This window comes from Mercenaria mercenaria, chromosome 8 (genome assembly GCF_021730395.1).
Source record: "Mercenaria mercenaria strain notata chromosome 8, MADL_Memer_1, whole genome shotgun sequence".
Taxonomy (NCBI): domain Eukaryota; kingdom Metazoa; phylum Mollusca; class Bivalvia; order Venerida; family Veneridae; genus Mercenaria; species Mercenaria mercenaria.
In genome coordinates this window covers 4,841,118-4,863,096 of record NC_069368.1, presented here as the reverse complement: position 1 = coordinate 4,863,096, position 21,979 = coordinate 4,841,118, and the positions used below count along the sequence as shown (strand labels likewise).

General features: G+C 35.3%; 1 protein-coding gene across 10 annotated transcripts in view; it reads left to right on the top strand.

Moving 5' to 3' along the window:
* The window catches only part of LOC123523153 (neurotensin receptor type 1-like), a 328,743-nt gene that overhangs the window by 299,050 nt on the left and 7,714 nt on the right, over positions 1-21,979 (top strand). For 8 of the 10 annotated variants that reach the window (XM_045300818.2, XM_053549268.1, XM_045300821.2 and 5 more), the window contains one exon: positions 6,035-6,247. In XM_045300818.2, the coding sequence (XP_045156753.2) occupies positions 6,042-6,247 (206 nt within the window). In that variant the 5' untranslated portion in view covers positions 6,035-6,041. Of the gene's footprint in view, positions 1-1,475; positions 1,565-3,564; positions 3,785-6,034; positions 6,248-21,979 lie in introns of those variants that run through there. The other 2 variants (XM_045300824.2, XM_053549269.1) reach the window with 2 other exon arrangements.

Sequence of the window (21,979 nt, the reverse complement as noted above, 5' to 3'; positions counted from 1 at the left end):
TATCTTGTGGCGACGAAATAGCTATCTCGCGGCCATGAGATTAAAAGCACACGCTGTCTTGTTCCCTCGAAACTTCCGTATCTCAATAACAATTCGCTCTGCCTTTTTCTCTGTGATAATTTTAGAAGCATTACGCAAAAATGCTTACATCCTTAAATACAAAATGTTATTAGTCACTTCATTAGATGTCTTTTCGGACATTTTACTAATAGTTTTGTTATGGAAAGGTTAGAAAGTGCTGAAGAGTCCTAATCTGTATTAATCATTTTTGCCACTACCTGTACGAAACAAGGACCTGTTTTACAGCTGTAAAACGTCTGTAAAAGACCTGTATTTTGAAATTACAACTGTAAAAGACCTGTAAGTGAAAAAATGATCAGAAATACAGTTGAAAATTTCAGGTGTAAAATATGAAGGTCTCAATTTACAGCTGTAAAAATTTTACTGTTGAAAGTTACAGCTGTAAAATGGTAATGTCTCAAAATGACAGCTGTAACATTTTTGGAGGGAAACATGAGTATTGTCAGCCATCTTTAATGCATTTTGGCGGGATATAACTGAAATTCACACAGACATCACATCTTGTAAAATTTTGGAATTTAAAGGGGTATAGAGTAAGTACAGATGTTTAATTATCTATTATAGTTGTAAAAGGACATGTACATACATTAACTATTTACTCTGTACTGGAGGCCGATAAGATTAAAAGAAATAATTACAAGATTGTCATATGTTTTCATGACTGACAAAGAAAGTTTTATAAACAACATCTGCGTATGTTCTACTTTGTATCCTACTCTTGAATTTTGCTATTGCTATACTGTAATCATACCATACATACTTTACGCACTAGATCATTTATTTTGCCATTTTCATAGTAATTGCTACCTTATCTAGAGAATTGCAATTCATCCTAAAACTTTTTGCATCTCTACTTTCGTTCCTTAAAATAATGCCCTCTATTTCAACACCTATAATATTTCTACAGCTGTAACTTTTGGGCATTTTTACAGCTGTAACTTTTTTCATTTTTACAGCTGTAACTTTTTTTATAGGTGTAGCTCCTTTGCTTATTTCGAACTGTTTTACAGTCGTTTGACAGCTGTAAATTGAAATCTACAGCTGTAAAATCAATATTGTTATATAAAATCTACAGGTGTAAATTTGGAATAAGCATGACTGCTACTTTGAACAAAAATACATGTCTTTTACAGCTGTAAAATTTCGTACAGGCAATGGATAAAAGATCGTCTTTCAACGGGTCGAACATTTTATAGTGTCCGTTAGAGTTTTATCGGCAATGAGAACATGATGCTGACAGCTATCGGGTTCTCTGTTTTAATTTATAGCTGCTAATGGTGCTAATTAGTTCATTGTCATATAAATGTCAAGCAATTTGTGCAATAATCATTTTAGGATAAGCGTTTGGACCACATAAATGAGTGATTTATACTGACCATGTGTTTTAGTTTCACAGGATATTGTAAGGAAACTTTTACTTCGATTGGAATCATTTTTCCTTGAAGAGGAGAATTTTGGACATAATCTCTGATACATGTATTTTGTAAGTCGGTTTGTTTCATTGATGCGATATCTTACTCCTAAGTAAGCAGAATTAGATTTTAACATCGCTTTGCTTTGTAATTGCTTAAAAACGAATGAAAGACAAATGCTTTGCGAGGCTCTTTAGTTATAAGCAAACATGTATTTCAAGGCTAGTGAGAACTTTGGAATCTTTGATATATTCTCGAGTGCTTCTACAGGGGCGGGGTGGGGGCGATCTTTGGGCGGGAACAGTTAAAGTTTGAATAAACTCGGGGGATGAGAGAAGGAAAATTTTAATATATTCGGAGCGCGGTAAGGGGACTTGTGTCTAAAATTACGGAGAGGAAATTTTGAATAAACTGTGACGGGGGAAAATTTTGAATTTTCTCAGGGGTGGGAAAATGAAATTCTGAATAAAACCGGGGGCGAGGGTATGGAATTTCGAATAAACTTTGAACGGGGAGTGGAATTGTGAATAAACGTCAGGATATGGGAAGGGAATTTTGAATAAGTTCGGGGGCGGGGAAGGGGAATTTTAGTAACCTCGGGTGCGGGGGAAAGGAAATTTTTAGTAATAAACTCGGATAGAGGGAGGTTATTTTTAATAATCTCGGGGGCGGGTGAGAGAAAAGTTTGCATAAACTCGGTAGCGGGAGGAAGGGAAATTTGAAATAACTTGAGTACGAAAGAAGAGAATTTTGAATAAACTCGGGGCTGGGTCACTTGATGTTCACTGTATGTATTAGCATATAATATTCGAGTGTGACGGTGCATGGTTTATTAATCGACTACAACTAATTATGACATACGATAGGCCACACTGTTAGCGAGAATTTTTCAATAACGTCTCGTTAGTGATAAGAGACACATTAATAATCACTATAATATAATTGTACACAGATTGATCCTAGATACAGGAAGCTAAACAAAATAATAAGATTTATAACAAATTGTCAATACAGTATCATACAAATATTCAAAAGCTGTTGCATTTGACACGTCACCGTATCTCGAAATGACATTGCATAGAAAGATATAGCAAACTGATTGAACTTACATTACCGGTATATTTAAAAGAATAACAATGTTGCCATGGTAAAATCAATGTGATTGTAGAGGGGATATTAGTTATATTTCAATGAGTGAAACATTAATCGTTATAGATGGATGGACGAAATCGGGTCATGTGGTCTTGAGACTTATCATGCTGTACACAATTGATTCTGCCTTTGCGACCATTGTAGATCATAATCAGCCTGCACATCCTTGCAGTCTGATCATGATCTGCACTGTTCGCTATTCAGTCAGTACCTCTGTGGTAAGCACCCCTTTAAACAGTTAATGGTACTGTCAAAATTATTGAAAGTTATATTTCAATGGGTAAAACATTAATCGTTATAGATGCTGAGACCTAATGCTGTGTCCGAAATTGGGACATGTGGTCTTAAGACAAAAAAAAAGCATCATTCTATAAAAGATCGATAACACTCCGTACTCATGCACTTAAATACATATTGCTTAAATACAGACATGTCAAACAATATCAACGCCAAATACATCAAATTGACATTAACAACACGAGTATAGAGCATGCCTACATAGTGCCACACAAAGCAATTTCCCCTGTGCAGCTCAAGAAGCACTTAAGAACTACTCTTAATTTGGCGTAAAGCTTTTGAAATTCCTATGCGTAGCTACTTGATTTTTTCTCATTCATTTAGTTTGTTTGTGATGAAAGCTTCAAATGCTGCTGGCATTATTAATTACCGCTTTCACTAATTGATACAAAGCTATTCTTGATTAACAGATGTAAAAGTATTCTTGCAGCATGTTTAGAATTTCATCGCCAATGAAAAACATGTCGACTGCTGTCGGATACTTTACACAATTTTGATGTTAAAGTCTATTTTTATAGTTGCTGGGCATAGTTCGGTGTCAAATAACTAGTGTAAAGATTATGATTGAAATTAACAAGGATATGATGTTTCACATAAGCGTGTGGGCCATACATTATGTGTGATTACATTGATATGCATTCCCGTTTTTCTCTTTGGGCAGTTTATGGAAAATATTTATACTCTTCAGTTTTAAGGGGAATTATACTTATTCACGGATAAAGGCAGTTTCTGTAAATGGAATTTTACTTCTTCATTAATGCGGACAAATGGAACGCAGATTAAAGTCACATGTGCGTGATTTAAGATATTTCTGGCTGGACTCCTAGCATACTAGCAAAACAGTAAGAATTTAGGAATCCCTGTTTTCTTTGTTTCGTAAATTTTAAATAATTTTGAGATGGTATGTAAATGTGTAAATATGTAAATCAACTCTTCACTAATGTAATCTAACGAATCTTTTTCAGACAAAATTCAGTTTACACTAACTGTGAAGCTGCTTCAAGCATAAAAAATGGCTTCTTGATAATAAAATTGAAAATATATGAGTAATATTATAGGAAACGCATTTGTTTGCTTAGTCGCATATTCTAAAATCGCCGGAGTTGGCGAAATATTGTATGTATGTTATAGTAATTAAATAAACGACGGCTATTATATTGAATCATTAGGGTACAGTTATACCGTCCTGAAATATTTGAATTGACTATGTAAAAGAAAAACGTTTTGTGTTTCACTACTGCATCTGGGCCCGAATGTGAAGATACATATTTATATCTAGCATTCTTTTCAATCTAGTGAATTATGACATAAGACAGGTTAGTGTTTTAGCAATGACAAGTTCTCAAAAACATCTCGTTATAAGTGTAACGGTGACAGATATATTACCATTACAACGAAAACATGAACACTGCATGAATTAAACAAAGAATTGTTGTGAAGGTTACCGTAGTGAATCCGTAATTGCAATCGGTAATTTCCGTGCGATTACGTATTTGTGTATGGCGTTTCGGCATTCTTCGGACAATAATGTAGGTCATACGGACGCCTGGCTTTCAGGTCACACAGGAGAATGCCGAAAGCACATGTGGAAATTACATAATGGAACGGAGATTACTTGATTTTCATTTCCCGTCTACTACCTTAACAGGAAAACGCTCACAGTGGTATAGTTTTCACATAACATTATTTTTATACAGAGAATAATATCCATTTCAAGGAATGACAACACAATGTACATAAATTGTATAGCGAATGAAAAATTAAATAGAAATCCCAATGTCAAAAGTGAAGTTGTTCCTCTTGTGTACATTTTCTAGCTCACGAAACACTTCCGAAGAGCCTAATAGCCTATGCGTAACCACCTAATTGACAATTTATTCCAGGCGAGATTCAGCCCAAATTGTAATGTCGAAAACATTTTTACATGGACGATGGTACTAGCAGGGGTTCCATTTCAGTTGAAACATAATCTAGAATAAGTATATATCTTATAAGCAATCAAGGCTAATCAATACTCAACGGAGTAATACCAAGATATAAATATGGATAAAGAAAATAGTCGAATTCTAGCATGTTTCAATATTGGCAAATTATTATTACTGGCTAATACAAGTGGCTTCTAGGTACATGAGATTTAATCCGCATGGTTGTGTTTAAAAGCTTCCACAAATGTAAAAATAATTTGTAAAGTCGTTATAGTTGGTAAGGCGAAGTATTCAGCTAGAGTTAAAATCGTTCGTGAGCCTGATACTAACTTAAAGATATATTATCTTTTCAAATTTGAAAATATGAACAATTACTAAACAGTATCGATGTAAATACTGAATAAACATAAATAAACACAATATGAATATGTAATGCCAATAAAAAACTGGAAGTTTTTTTTGAAAAGAGCTGTTAATTGTGAGTGCAGCTCCACACACACACACACACACACACACAGTTAAAGTCTAGTTAGATATATTTGATGAGGAATTTCTAGATGTAAATCAATATCTTATGATAGAATACCTAAGCCAAAGAAGGGCGCGTAGTATATCTTTAAACAAATGGAAATTATCATCGAAGTTTTAAATGCAGATGAAGACTATCAACGGAGATGAAGAATATTTTAAACCCGTATGATCATTTTTATGTTGGGTTGTAAATGTAGAAAATGAATATTTGTATATTGATGAGACGTGAAGCATAGGAAAAATACTATGTTATATGAGCAGTCTGTTATATGTTTTATTTGCGTCATTTTATGCATTGCGAAATTCACAATATACTTCATTTAAATAATAAATTTTGTATATATTACTGCGCAATTTTGTTTTAATTTTTCAATTGTTTGCAGATGAGAATAGCTGGTAGAACATAACACAATAGAGGGAAGATTTTGTTTCATTAGTAGGTGGTTGTAACTTAGATGTAAAAGGGATGCATTTCTGCTTCAGACATATGATATTACATGATCACCGATTCAAAACAAACTTTCGTGGGAGTATAATCATTTGTATTCATGTATTCTGTTAACAGTGTTTCTTTACAATGTCCTCAGCACTTATTTACCCCAAATTTAAGTAGTTACATTTTTATATATATTTCAGACTAAACATGAACAACACAAGCAGCCCCACGCCTGCAGAGGCCATGAATTGCAATATGTCCAACATGACAAACCCCTTCTTCTGCATGAGTATTACAGAGATCCTAGAGATAACAGCGCCGCAGATTATCCTTATTGATCGGATTGTCTCCCCTATATGGTACATCATTGGCCTTATCGGGAATCCAATATCAGCCGTTATTTGGCTTTCAAGGTAAATAACTTTTGTATCGTTTATTTTTTTCAGTTATTACCATTCATGATAAAGCTAGCTTCCAGTTAAGTTTGAAAAGAAAATTGGGGGAAAATCAGCAATTCATTTTCAAATACTGTCAACATTATTTGGACAACATGACATATAATTTGATCCTGTCTATATATCCATAGGTTATTGTAACAATACATTCTACCCTGAAACATTTTGTCCTGTTCAGGACATCAGTGATTTAATTTTACTATAAAACTTTTCATATGTAACGGTTCTCTTTATGGTTTTCTTTACAAACTAGAAATAAACTATTCATTTTACCATAAAACCAAATTCTGGGAACAATGAACTAAAATGAAATCAACCCATAAACGTGACTTAAATGAGCTAAACAAATCATTTGCAATTTCAGCTATTTATATGGAATTAATTGTAATGTAATAAATCCAAATACTAGTATATACAGACGTTTAAGGTTATTTACATGTATATAAAGAAACTAGCAAACAAAATGACAGATCATGGAAACTGGTGACAAAATTTGACAAAGCAAGGTGATAAAACCATGATGAAAAGATTATAATTTACAGTCGGCTTCTATCAAATGAATTCTATAAGGAGATTCCTTAGACCGATGAACAAAAGAAAAAGAAAATAATAATGATAATAAAACAAACTTGGTAAATGAGAGGTTAATGAGAGATAAAGACCGACCAGAAATATATTAACGCTGATACTAGGGGCTTCCGTGGCCGAGTGGTTACGGTTGCAGACTTTGAATCACTTGCCCCTCACCGATGTGAGTTCGAGCTGTACTCAGGGCGTTGAATTCTTCATATTAGGAAGTCGTCCTGTTGGTTTACGGTAGGTAGATACTCGCTCGTGATGTGATAATGCACCAGTATGGACTGTTCCGTGACAAAACCTGTGTAAATGACAATAAATCAAAATTGAGATAACAAAATGAGCCGTGCCATGAGAAAACCAACATAGTGCATTTGCGACCAGCATGAATCAAGAATTCCAATAGTCTTTGAAAGCGAACAGCATTGATCCTGACCAGGGGATGCGCAGTCTGGTCTGTATCCATGCTGGTCGCAAATGCACTATGTTAGTTTTCTCATGGCGCGGCTCAAATATTCATGAAGAACATTCTTTAAGCTATACGCTGCCTCAGCATCTACTGCTGTAGATCGTGGCAAAATGACCACTATAGGAAGAAGAAGAAGATTTTATTTAAGACTTGAGCTGAAAGCTCCTCAATTAAACATACAATTAGCAATATAAGTTTAGGGATTAAGTTCAAATTCCATTCTTTCTTTTTTTCATTTCGGATGAATAAGTTATCGGTACCAAAATAAACCTCTCTATATAGAAATATGATGACAAAATCGTTCTATAGATTCCAATAAAGGACGTTTATAATCTTCGGCACGGGCCAAACTCTCTCATCACATACTACTATAATTATTGGAATATTTTTTCCTGTTTTTCTGACATTACTTCTATTAATTCTTGACAGGTTAATTACGACAGCAAGGCACGGAGTCATATTTATTGCCAATAAACGTTTTGCGATGGGATAACTTTTAATATATATATTTTTTCTTTTCTGGTTTATAACGAAAGAATGAAAAGACTGTTTCGGAGTACTGCTTTTTCTTGGGAAATAAGAACATTAAAGAGAGCACTCCTTCAATTTGATCATATTTTTTGAATAGAAAATATATAATATGTTTACATTTAATGCAGAGCGATATTGCGAACGTTTCATAATACATTGCTACCAGTTCTTTTCTTGTTTAACAAATCTTAAGTTAAGAAAATTATCAAATTCCCCTAACATTTGCAGATTGTTATAAGTAAATAAAATATATGTTAGGATACCATTTAGTTTACTATTAGTTAAAATTTATCTCCCATACGCAGATTTTAATTCGAGTATTTACCTATAAATAAAACAATTCTATCATTTTCTCCTCCCTTTGGAAGATAAAAATAAAAGCAGATTATCAAATTTACCTCTAAATGAATTTCCCCTCCCTCCCCCATCCACATTGGTAAACATATAATGAGTATCTTATCCAATTTAATGAAAAATAAAGTATAATATTGAAGTTACCTCCACTGACACAATGTAAATTAGCAGTATATCTAATCAGCTAGACTGGCTCCCGTCCCTATGTTTGTTTTACATATATATGTTTATTCATTGAGAGGGAAGTAACTCCAGCAGGTTGTTTCTTCATTGACTTTTTTTATTGCCCCTGGTATGGTTCAGCCATCAGATAAAATGTGCTATTTTAGAGGCTAAAGATTTTCTTATTTTGCTTGCAGTATTTATATTAAAAAATAACCATGCAGCCAGGGAGCCAGGCTACTAACCAGCCTACCGTTGTTTTATCATATTAAGCCTCCCATTGACAGTATTTTGTTGTATTCACATACCATTGTCATACTAAGATAGAAGTATCTTCAAAAATAAAATGCCATACGGGTAAAAACCACATCGGGACTTCTTGCAAATCCATGAATCGTGATGAGTAACAAGAAGTCCTAATGTGGTTTATAACTGTATGAACGCTAAAATAGCATTCAGTTCTTATAATTACATTTTTACACTTGCTACAAAAAAAGCGGTTTGCTTTCAAGGATTATCAGAAAATTCAAACATTTTAATAAATCCAATAGAAATACAATAACTGTTTCTGGTTTTATTCAAAATATCGTTAAATCCATTAAAACAAAACATGTATCGGGTCGATTCAGTTGTGTTCTTTACCGCCAGAAAAAATAGTTTAAGCTATAATTTAATGTTCTTTTTGAAATTTTGGCGTCCAATTTTGAAAGATTTTTCGAACGACGCCTTTTTTATGTTCATGTTTTTTGGGTTTTTTTTGTGAATGACATCAGATTTGCGTGAAACCTCGCGGAAAGGGCCGTCCTTGATATTATTACACCGATGTTATTTGTACGAAAATAAACGCTTTTTTCTTTCCATACAGTCCAAATTTCAGTGTTTTATAGACGTCATGTCCCACTAGCAGATTTAAATGTTATTATGTTATGGAATGTTGATCCTAGAAAATCAGGAAGGATCTTGTCATTATTAAGGTTATTGGATTCCAAACGGCAATGTACCCCTCTTTGGTACATCACCCTCGATAACGGTTTCTGTGTTCAAATATAGTAGAAAACTTGCGTGCGTCAGTCTATGAGATGTGCATTTTGTTGGGCCAACATTGTTGATATCGACATAATTTGATATAGCATAAATACAACATGAAGCGAATATTGGAACGTCTCACACGATAAATGAGCATAAAATGAGCCGTGCCATGAGAAAACCAACATAGTGGGTTTGCGACCAGCATGGATCCAGACCAGCTTGCGCATCCGCGCAGTCTGGTCAGGATCCATGCTGTTCGCTTTTAAAGCCTATTGGAATTGGAGAAACTGTTAGCGAACAGCATGGATCCTGACCAGACTGCGCAGATGCGCAGGCTGATCTGGATCCATGCTGGTTGCAAACCCACTATGTTGGTTTTCTCATGGCACGGCTCAAATACCCTTTATAGAAGTAAATTGCCATTTTCCTGTCATATTAACTTAATCATTATCCTTTCCTGATAGAATTATTCTATTCCAGAGATTTCCCTGTTATGCCATAACCACTTAACGCCCGATTTTCCGAGTATGTTTGATTATTCGTACTCAAGTGTTTCCATTCAATCATTGTTAATAGAATTGCTTCTGTAAACAGATCTTTATTCGGCGAAACACATTTTTAAGTTTTTTACAAATGTTTGCAGAATATCACAATTACTGTATTTGCCGAAGTTTCCGCGGAATTCCAGTTTCATATTGGAAAGGTAGATTTTTTTTTCTTGCATTTTTAGATATGGGCCGTTCAATGACGAAACCTGTTAGTGACAATACAATAAAATTGAGATATCAAAATATCCATGAAGAACATACTTCTTCCTTTCAAATATTTGTCTTTACTATTTCAATACTTAGAGTACTTTTAAGTAAGTCCCCAAAGGCATTAAGAATGTACGAGCGTTTTTTTTTTCTTTCAGGATATCCGCCAATTTGAAGAGTGTTTTTTCGAATATTTCTTTCAATCAAAATTGATGCCAAAAATAAATGCTAAATAATTAAAATATGATTTAACTAAACAGATTGTACTTGTTGCGATTTTTTTTTCGCCGGCATTTGCCTTGAATTTGGTGTAAGATGTACAATGGGGTAGGGGTCGGTAAGTCTGAAAAGTGTTTGAGATGCAGTTTAGTTTAGAATTGCACAGGAATATTCGATCTCTCTTGTAAAGCGTCATAATATTCTAAAGAAGTAATGTATTTCTTATGTAAACAACGCAGTACCCTTTTTAAAGATATATCTTGTTTCAACATGCCGGCATTATGTACCGATTATGTCAGCATTATGAATTAATCAAGCATATTTAATATCACCGCAAGTACTAAATGAACAGTGATTCAACGTCAAACAGGCTAAATAATAGACAATATAGAAATGAGCCGCACCATGACAAAACCAACATAATGCGTTTGCGACCAGCATGGATCCAGACCTGCTTTCAAAACCTATTTCAATTAGAGAAGCTGTTAGCGAACATCATGGATCAATGCTGGTCGCAAATGCACTATGTTGGTTTTCTCATGGCGCGGCTCAAATGCATTTCCATTTTCTTGTCATATTAATTGAATTTGGTCCATTTCCCGATATAACTATTGTATTTCAGAGACAGCCTCTGTATGCCTTTGCCACTTAACGCCACCGCTTTCTTGACTACATCTGATCATTAGATTTCAAGTGTTTTCATTTAATCATTGTTAATTGATTCGTTTCTGTAAACAAATCCATTTTAGGCGGAACACATTTTTAAGCTTGTGCTAATGTTTGCAAAATATCATTACATTGTTGATACATGTCAATATGTCCTGGGAAAGATCCGATGTCATATTGGAAAGGTATCGCCATGTGTTTATTTAAGGTAGTCGGCGAGATTAATTGATCAATTAGATTAATTGATAATGAAATATTTATGTCTGATGGGTGTAAAATTTCTTCGATACAAACAAACGCTATTTTTAAAACGTCATGCACTGAAACTTTGAATTTTCGACCAGTAGCGTTCAGACATTGCTTGGTATTTTCCTGTATCTAATAGGTTATTACTGAAGAAAAAAGAAAAAATAAAGAAACAATTTCATTTGTCCAATGTGTGAAGTTTATTCCTTTTAAAACCTTTTATTCACTGCCCATTTTAGTAATTATAACCTCCCCCATGCAGTCGCTAGGGGAGTCACATTGTTTTTGCCTTTAATGTCCGTCTGTCCATCCGTTCGTTACACTTCATTTCCGATCGAGAACTGGAAAACCATTTTACCTAAACTTACAACTTCATAGGATGACAAGGCTTACGTTTGCTTTAGGGGTCACTCCATCAAAGGGGCCTGAACATGGAAAACCATTTCCGTTCAATAACTTGAGAACCACTCGACCGAATGTTGAAACTTAAAGGATGATTGGACATAAAAAGTAGATATCCACAATTGATTTTAGCGTCACTTGCTCAAAGGTCAAGGTCACAGTGGCCAGAACATGGAAACTCGTTTCCAGTTAGTAACGTGAGAACCACTTGACCAAGTATGTTGAAACTTCAAAGGATGATTGGACATGCGGGTTAGATGTCCAAAATTGATTTTGGGGTCACTTGATCGGATCAATGTCACAGGGTCCAGAACATGAAAAACCGTTTCCGATCAATTGCTTGAAAACCACTAGACCCAGAATGTTGAAACTTCTTAGGGCGATTGGACTCATCGGATGATTGGACATGCAGAGTAGATGACTCCTATTGAACTTGGGTTCACTTGGTCAAAGGTTACAAGGTCCCGAGCATGAAAAACCGTTTCCGATCATTAACTTGAGAAAAACTTGACCTAGAATGTTGAAACTTCATTGGATGATTAGATATGAACAGTAGATGACCCTTCCTGATTTTGATGCCATTTGATAAAAGGTCAAGGTTACAGGGTCCAGAACATTGAAAACAGTTTCCAATCATTAAGTGGAGAGCCACCTGACCTAGAACCTTCAAACTTTATAGGGTAATATTTTAGGGCTTATAGAGTATATAACTGGAGAACCATTTGACCAGTAATGTTGAAACTTCATAGCATGGTTGGACATGCAGAGTGGATGACCTCTTATAATTTTGGTGTCATTTGATTGAAGGCCAAGGTAACAGGGGCCTGAACATGGAAAACCGTTTCCGTTCAATAGCTTAAGAATCATTTGACCCGGAACCTTCAAACAAACTTCGTAGGATGATAGGACTGGCAGTTGATGACCCATTTATTTCTAGGATAACTCGATCAAAGGTCAAGGTCACAGAACCAGAACATGGAAAACCATTTCCGAGGGACCAGAACATGGAAAACCGTTTCCGATCCATAACTTGAGAACAACGACCTAGAACGTTGAAGCTTCACACCTAGTAGACGACCCCTATTCATCTTTGGGCCATTCTTTCAGAGATCAAGGTCACAGGGTCCAGAACATGAAAACCCGTTTCCGATTCATAACTTGAGAATCAATTCACCACCCAGAACGTTTAAATTTCATGGAATGATTGGACATGCCGAGTATATGATCCCTTTTTCATTTCAGTCACTAAGCGAACAATCAGTGTCTCTTTGACTTCTTAGCTTCTGTCCCCTCTTGCCTATTACTACAATGCTTTGGGGGAGACATGTGCTTTTCTACAAAAGCATCTTCTAGTTTCTACTGCTTTCGTTTAATAATTATGGGCACACAAGTTGATGTATATATTGTGACTTTGACATGAGTTATGTTCCCTCTTTCTGCTCCCACACTTACGTGGGGACATATAACGTTGCTGGTGTCCGTCCGTCCGTCCGTCCGTACGTCTTTCCAACTCTTCCCACATTACTTACCTGGTTTACCTCAAACTTTTCACGTCCGTGCGTCCGTACGAGTTTGTCCGGACCATAACTTTGACATGCATGGACCAATCTTGTTTATATTTGGCATGAATGTTTACCTCAATAAGAAGGATTGACATGCGCAAACCCCATGTTCCTATCTCAAACGTCAAGGTCACAGTTGGAGGTCAAATGTCATATTGAAGTTTGTCCGGAGCATTTCTTCTTCATGCATGGTGGGATTTTGATGTAACTTGGCATGAATGTTCACCATTATGAGACGGAGTGTCCTGCGCAAGAACCAGGTCCCTAGGTCTAAGGTCAGGTTCATACTTAGACAGCTTGCGGGCCCGACATTCTGCTCGTGAGCTAGATCTATACATAGAGCTCTGAATTGGGCTACCCCTATCGGGCCTCAGTCAAACGGCAGCAAGTCAGTACATGCGATCAGCTGTTTAGACGGAATAGAAGCTACTCGTGGGCATACTTGTCTAGTATTATGGCCTTTTCTTAATTTCACACAATAGGCCATAGTGATGAAATCTGGTGTGTTCAACTCCTCATACACTTTTTAGCTCACATGTCACTTTGTGACAAGGTGAGCTTTTGTGATCGCGCAGCGTCCGTCGTCCGTGCGTCCGTCCGTGCGTACATAAAATTTTGCTTGTGACCTCTCTAGAGGTCACATTTTTCATGGGATCTTTATGAAAGTTGGTCAGAATGTTCATCTTGATGATATCTAGGTCAAGTTCGAAACTGGGTCAACTGCGGTCAAAAACTAGGTCAGTAGGTCTAAAAATAGAAAAACATTGTGACCTCTCTAGAAGCCATACTATTGAATAGAACTTCATGAAAATTAGTCAAAATGTTCATCTTGATGATATCTAGGTGAAGTTTAAAACTGGGTCATATGCCGTCAATAACTAGGTCAGTAGGTCAAATAATAAAAAAACCTTGTGACCTCTCTATAGGCCATATTTTTCATGGGATCTGTATGAATGTTTGTCTGAATGTTCATCTTGATGATATCTAGATTAATTTTAAAACTGGGTCAACTGGGATTAAAAACTAGGTCAGTAGGTCTTAAAATAGAAAAACCTTGTGACCTCTCTAGAAGCCATACTATTGAATGGAACTTCATGAAAATTGGTCAGAATGTTCACCGTGATGATATCTAGGTCAAGTTTAAAACTGGGTCACATGCCGTCAATAACTAGGTCAGTAGGTCAAATAATATAAAACCTTGTGACCTCTCTAGAGGCCATATTTCTCAAGGGATCTGGATGAAAGTTGGTCTGAATGTTCATCTTGATGATGTCTAGGTCAAGTTTGAAACTGGGTCAACTGTGGTCAAAAACAAGGTCAGTAGATCTAAAAATAGAAAAACCTTGTGACCTCTCTAGAGGCCATACTTTTGAATGGATCTTCATGAAAATTAGTCAGAATGTTCACCTGGATGATATCTAGGTCAAGTTCAAAACTGGGTCACGTGTCGTCAATAACTAGGTCAGTAGGTCAATTAATAAAAAACCTTGTGACCTCTCTAGAGGCTATATTTTTCAATGGATCTTCATGAAAATTGGTCAGAATTTTTATCTTGATGATATCTAGGTCAAGTTCAAAACTGGGTCACATGAGCTCAAAAACTAGGTCACTGTGTCAAATAATAGAAAAAAAACGACGTCATACTCAGTTCAAAACTGGGTCATGTGGGGACAGGTGAGCGATTCAGGACCATCATGGTCCTCTTGTTTTAAGAAATGGACATGCACAACTTTATCTGAATACAACTTGCTCATAACTTTTAGTCGAACATCCTTTGTGTGAAGACATGTTAAGATGGTCTTTACAAAAACAACTTTGCTATTTAGAAATATGGTGCAGTATATGGGGGCACCACACTGTTTTTCATTATCATTAAGTTGAAAGGATGTATAGAAGTGATCAATTTCGATTTAATGTTATATTCTGTTGAGGCACGCGGTATGTTATGTATGCGAGATCAGTTCTCATCAAAATCAACCATAATCGTGTTTGATCGGGATGTTATTGATGATATCCATCATTTATGCACAGCTTTTTTCTGTCAAACAAGAAAATCGCTGCAACACATGTATATCATTTATATTAAATTAAACGCTGATTGCCTTTCTTATCTTAAATAAAATGAAATAAATTTACACTATACTGGGATAGCAGACATTCTGTGACAACTAAATTGTCATTTTTTATTTCGTTAAGCACATTTTCCTTAACGCACAAACTGAAAGAGTGAGATTTTATTAAGAGGCCACATAATATCCATATGACAATGCCTGTTTCGGAGAACGCAGTGAACCAGACACTGTCTGTCCATGAGGGATTATGAGGTTGCAATACCTTTAGTCACTTGTAACACCTGTTTATGCGGCACAAGTTTACAGATCACAAAGAATCTGAAATAATAACATCGAACTCAAAACTATGTAATTGAGTCTAATTATTTATGCGGAAAGTCCAACTAACTTAAAGTAACTTTGAAACCTTTCCACAAGCTGGGTAGATTTCAGCAGTTGTTATACGGCCGTGGCTCTAACGAAAATGATGGACATTTTAACATATGTAACCATAAGCATTTTGTTCTTTGTCATGTACTCATTGTAAATAAACCTGCAAAAAATGCAACGTCGCATTTTGGACAGAGCTATGGTTGAAGTGTAAATACCAGGCTACTTTTGACACCATAACTCTATAATTACATATATATGACGTCCATACTGTAGGATTTCATTACTTTCTGACACAATTTCATTTATTTTTTGGCAGAAACTTAACTAACACATCCCATCCGCTCGTCATCATTGGCAACAGCGAAGGAGAAGTGTTATCCTATATTTGAAATATTATATCATTCTCGTTTTTGTCTCTTCATTTGTAAAAACTTCCGAGAGAGATCGAAGATGTAGCTCCGGACTTTGCCAAAAGCAACGGGAGTTTTATATATGTATATCTATATTGTCTAATAAAAGAAACTTGATATTTGGTTAATTTCAAAATTCAATTTGATGGATTAAACATTTCTTGCATTATTAACGAGAAGATATAAAATCATACACAATCGGGTAAAAATAATGTTGTTTACTGGAAAGAATGGCTACAAAATTAGGTGATCCATTCAGACGGTGCTGGCACAATTCCGCAAATATCAGACACTGATACCAGTAATATGTCACACTACATTACGTTTATATGCAATTACTGACTTGAAATCTTAACCTATCCGTCTTCATATATGCTTAATTAACTACGATTTTAAAAATATTTACATTCATCATAAATAGGTAATTTCTTGGAAAGGTGACTGACACTGCGACATGCTTTGTTTCTATTGAGTTAGAAAAGACAAGAGATAACTGATCGCGTTTAAATAACGAAGTCTCCCGGTTCGTGTTTATAACACATTATACTTAGCAATGAGACGCATTTTTCATACACGTGTGGTTAATCACTAAGACCTCGTCGCTGTTTTGAATAGGTGATATCACCAGATATTATTAGTTATACTGCTTGTTGGTGACAGGATACGGGATATACGGTGTCGAGGAAATCCATATGGATTTTCGAGAAAGCGTATATCCCGTATCCTGTCACCAACAAGCTGTGTAACGATTTTATCTTGCCGACTTCCCTTTACTTACATGCTATAATCTAATATTTTGTAAATTAACAAAGCGGCAGCCATTTTTTTTAATCAAAATTCATATCTGAAATGTACTTGCAGGATATGGAATATATCCTGTCTCCACGTGACATCTATTGACCAATAGTAATGCAAGAAACTTGTAGGAGGCAAGATAAATATCAATGTTGTCATCATAGCAATTTATGCTATACCATAGAAATCTAGAAGCAGACAGAGTCATTGACCTCGAAGCAAAAAGAAGTGTTTAGTTTGTTTGATCAGTTTTATTACACTTTGGACTCTATGACCAGAAATAATAACATTATTAAATTTCAACAATGTATCAGCACATTTTGTGACCGGATTGAACACAACCAAACGAACTAGGTATCAGATAGATCGAGTCTGAAATGTGCAACTCCTTTCACGTCCTTAGCCCCGCCCTAAAGTCGCCGTATGACCTGTATTTGTGCCTTGATGTATTATTCAACTGTAGCATTACAAAGTAACATTACCAGTTCGAAATAAATCAGTAAAGCGTTCAGTGCAAAATGATACGAGTACTGCAACATTAACACGCAACACGCGCGTAAAAACTAAATAGACAGTCTACAACTTTATTTCCATTGTTTCACCCTAATCTGGACCATACTTTTATAAAACGGTTATCATGAGACGCCTACTATGAAATAGTTGCATTTCGTTTAATTTTTAGACGCTGTTTTGAAAACAAAACAAAGGATTTTGTGTCGTTATCTGACTTCATATCATGTGATTTTATTGTTATCAACTGTTCCCATTTAATCATTGTTAATTGAATTATTACTGTAAACAGATCTTTACTTTTGTGGAACATATTTTTGAGACTTGTATAAATGTTTTCAAAATATCACAGTAACTCATAAACATCTGCAAACATGCGATATCATATTCTAAAGGAATCACCGTTAGTATATTGCTTTATTTTCTTAGGGAAAATCCACAAAATTAATTAAACAATAATTAGACTAATAAAAAATGAAATATCTATGCCCACTGGTGTAATATTGCTTTCATAATTATATAATATTATTACTGAAAAGGTGATTTCATACTGGCATTGTTATTTGGCCGAGGACTGTTGTATTGGCTCGGGCCGTTAGGTGGAACTCAATTTGTTTAAAACTTCATTGCTTTCCACAACTAAAAGCATATTAAATCGGCATCGAAAAGTTAGTGTTCTTGTGATAGATCGATTTTTAAGGGATTGTGTATGAAAAATAAAAACCCTGTAAATGGCAGAAGCGAATTTTCTCATATTTTACTGACATGCTTTGCTTAAATAGCTCTAAGGTTTCTTACTTTGACGATGTAGGTTCGCAATTTTCATGCTTTTTGCTAACAAGGTATTCGTATGCAAGAATTTGCAAACACCTGAACTTAGTTTTAAATGTCACATTTAATATTTTTATTTTGATGTTACTCATTTTTACCGTGGACAAAATAAGATAATTATAGTTTTATGGTTTAATTCATGATAGGACGATTTGTCATATGTTTACGCGACTTTATATATAGTCAAATAGCGACTACCAGCAAGATTTAATTTGACAAAACAGCCTCTTTCTGTCCCTATAATTAATAAAGTAATAGAAAATAAACTTATAAGTATATCTCTTGGAAAAAATACCAATGTATTCCTTTAATAGACATGTAACGATGGTCTTTTGGAACAAATGTTGACCCCGAAGAGAGGCATATAGGTTTTGAACCGTCTGTCTGTCTGTCAGTCTGTCGGTCTGTCCGCAATTTTCGTGTCCGGTCCATATCTTTGTCATCGATGGATGGATTTTCAAATAACTTGGCATGAATGTGTACCACAGTAAGACGACGTGTCGCCCGCAAGACCCAGGTCCGTAGCTCAAAGGTCTAGGTCACACTTAGACGTTAAAGGATAGTGCATTGATGGGCGTGTCCGGCCCATATCTTTGTCATCGATGGATGGATTTTCAAATAACTTGGCATGAATGTGTACCACAGTAAGACGACGTGTCGTGCGCAAGACCCAGGTTCGTAGCTCAAAGGTCAAGGTCACACTTAGACGTTAAAGGATAGTGCATTGATGGGCGTGTCCGGTCCATATCTTTGTCATCGATGGATGGATTTTCAAATAACTTGGCATGAATGTGTACCACAGTAAGACGACGTGTCACACGCAAGACCCAGGTCCGTAGCTTAAAGGTCAAGGTCACACTTAGACGTTAAAGGTAATTTTTCATGATAGTGCATTGATGGGCATGTCCGGTCCATATCTTTGTCATTCATGCATGGATTTTAAAATAACTATGCTTGAATGTGTGACACAGTAAGACGACGTGTCGCGCGCAAGACCCAGCTCCTTAGGTCAAAGGTCCTAAACTCTAACATTGGCCATAACTATTCATTCAAAGTGCCATCGGGGGCATGTGTCATCCTATGGAGACAGCTCTTGTTTTTACATTTATTCTATGCCTCTAACAACAGAAAATGTTAGTGTTTGATTTGGCAGAGAGTTTGTTCTTCCATGTAAGCTTTGTACCTGCCTTTAAAGAAAGATCACCCGTGACAGGACGGTGCAACGTTATTATGCAAAAAGTAAAGCGGTCCTTCTTTGAGAGGGGAAAACATGTGTAGTGAAAGTAACAAACAAATAACATTAACAGAGACTGAACAATCGGTCTTTTTTGGGGGAGGGCGGCGGGGGCGGGGTTCTTTTTGTTTACGAAACATACTTAAGTTGGAAAAGCTACTTGCATCAAATCCTGATTGAATAATGCAGTCAATAATAAAAGTATACTTTAGCTTAAGCTACGGTGTATGCAATATATCTTTCGTTCATAAACTGTCAAACTAAATATCGAATATTGAATCGTTCAAACACCTGCATAATCAGACAGAATTATCTTTTTTTTCTGGTGAATATTTTTCATTTATATCATATTAATGCCGATTGTCTTGCATTTCTTAAATTTCTTAAAAGAGAAAATAATATGCTGAGATAGCTGGTGAGAAAATAATGACAGTGTGCTGGGATAGCAGACATTCTATGATGAATGAGAAAATAATATAACATTATGCTGGAATAGTAGACTTATTGAGATAAAAGAGAAAGTAGTATGAAATATGCTATAAATGAGAAGTTCTAACACTTTTAAGATTTTCTTTTATATAAGCAAAGAAATGTATTGTTGATCGATCAGAACACTTTTTGCAAAATGACCTACTTTTGGCTATTCCGGTTTACTCCCTCTTATTTAAAACCAAATTTTATTCTAGATTAGTATCCCTTCCTGGTGTAATTCGAACGTGTTAGAATGCAAATAGATTTTAGTTTTGCGTGCTTTGTTGCCAACAAAGCACGCAAAACTAAAATCTATTTCCCAAATAATACAGTAATATGCTGGGATAGTAGACTTACTGTGATGAAAGAGAAAATAATATGGCAATATGCATTGTAGACTTTCTATGATACATGAATTAGTTCGCAAACTAAATGAGCGTAACTTTATGAGACGATTGTATAGGATTTTCAGTGATTTCTTACATCATTTAGAACCGCGGAAAAATCTCAAATTGCGTAAAAGTTGGGTTTATACTTTCCGTTTAAACTTTATGCAGAAAAGGAAGATAATACAACAAATCAACCCAATAAATGGTGAAAAACACAAGATTGTTCATGTTTCTGTTTTGTTAAAAGTGTTGGGAAACACACAAAGTTTAGCTCAATATTCTGTACACTTGATATATAACTAAATGCTATACAAAATCTTCTCCACAATTCTCAAAACTGGTACAAAAAGAAGTAAAGTGTTGGAAGATCAATTTTGCTCTACGAAACTGCCGGGTAAAACTGGTGAATAAAGCGAACAGTACAAAATGTACATTGTGTGAAGAAAAACAAAACTTTCTATATGTTTCTTTATTTATATGCACTTAGACCACTTTTGATATGAGTCCTCGATCAAGTAAAATATAGCACCCTAAATTGGCGTAAAAGAGCCCGATTTCCGTATGAATGAGATTTTTCTTTAGGCCGAAATTACATATGGAAAATACGTAATTTAACGATTGTCATTACTGGAAATTACCTTAACTGAGGTATTTTCTTGTTCTTTGATCATTAATTTATTCTAAAAATATCCCTGTTATGTTTTTGCCACATAACACCAGATTTCCTGAATAATCGTGATTTTAACCTTAGCCTACTGGCGGCAAGTGATTCTGCCTTTGCGACCAGTGCAGACCAAGATCAGCCTGCATATCCGTGCAGTCTGATCATGGTCTGCAGTGTTCGCTATTCAGTCAGTAAATTTTTAGTAAACACCCCTTCAAATGATAAATGGTACTGCCCATATTGGAAGATGGACCAGTCCATTATAGAAATTTAGCATGGTAATGGTTAATCAGTCACTGTTAATAGGATGCTTTCTATTCACAGACTTTTATTTGGTGCAAAACATTTTTAAGGATTCTGATAATGATTGCAATTAATTGCCTTGCAAATATATGGGATATCTGTGTCATATTGGAAACGTATCATATTAAGAATAATGATTTGTTTACATAAAGAAAATCGACAATTCGTTTAAATATGAGTTACATTAACAGAGAAGTTTTAATGTCCACTGGTGTAATATTTCAAAATCATATACACCATTTAATAATGAGAAACATCACGGTTAAAAAAAAAAACACTTTTATAAAAAATGATTTATGACTCTATGTGAAATACTTGGTTGAAATTCAAATTATAGGCTATGTTTATGTGATATATAATGCTATATGAACATTTTTGTTCAAACCTCATCTCGGGATATAAGATTTAGTAAAATTCAGTAGGAAAAAAATGAAAGTAAGTTTGATTTGTATGAGCTACTTTAACTCTTACCCTGCTAAATTTCTATAATGAACTTGTCCATCTTTTAATTTGGACAGTACCATTAACTGTTAAAAAGGGTACTTACCAAAACGAAACTAACTGAATGGCGAACAGTGCAGACCATGATCAGACTGATCCTGGTCTGCACTGGTCGCAAAGGCAGAAAGACTTGCCGACAGCAGGCTAAAGGTTAAATGGACAGCACA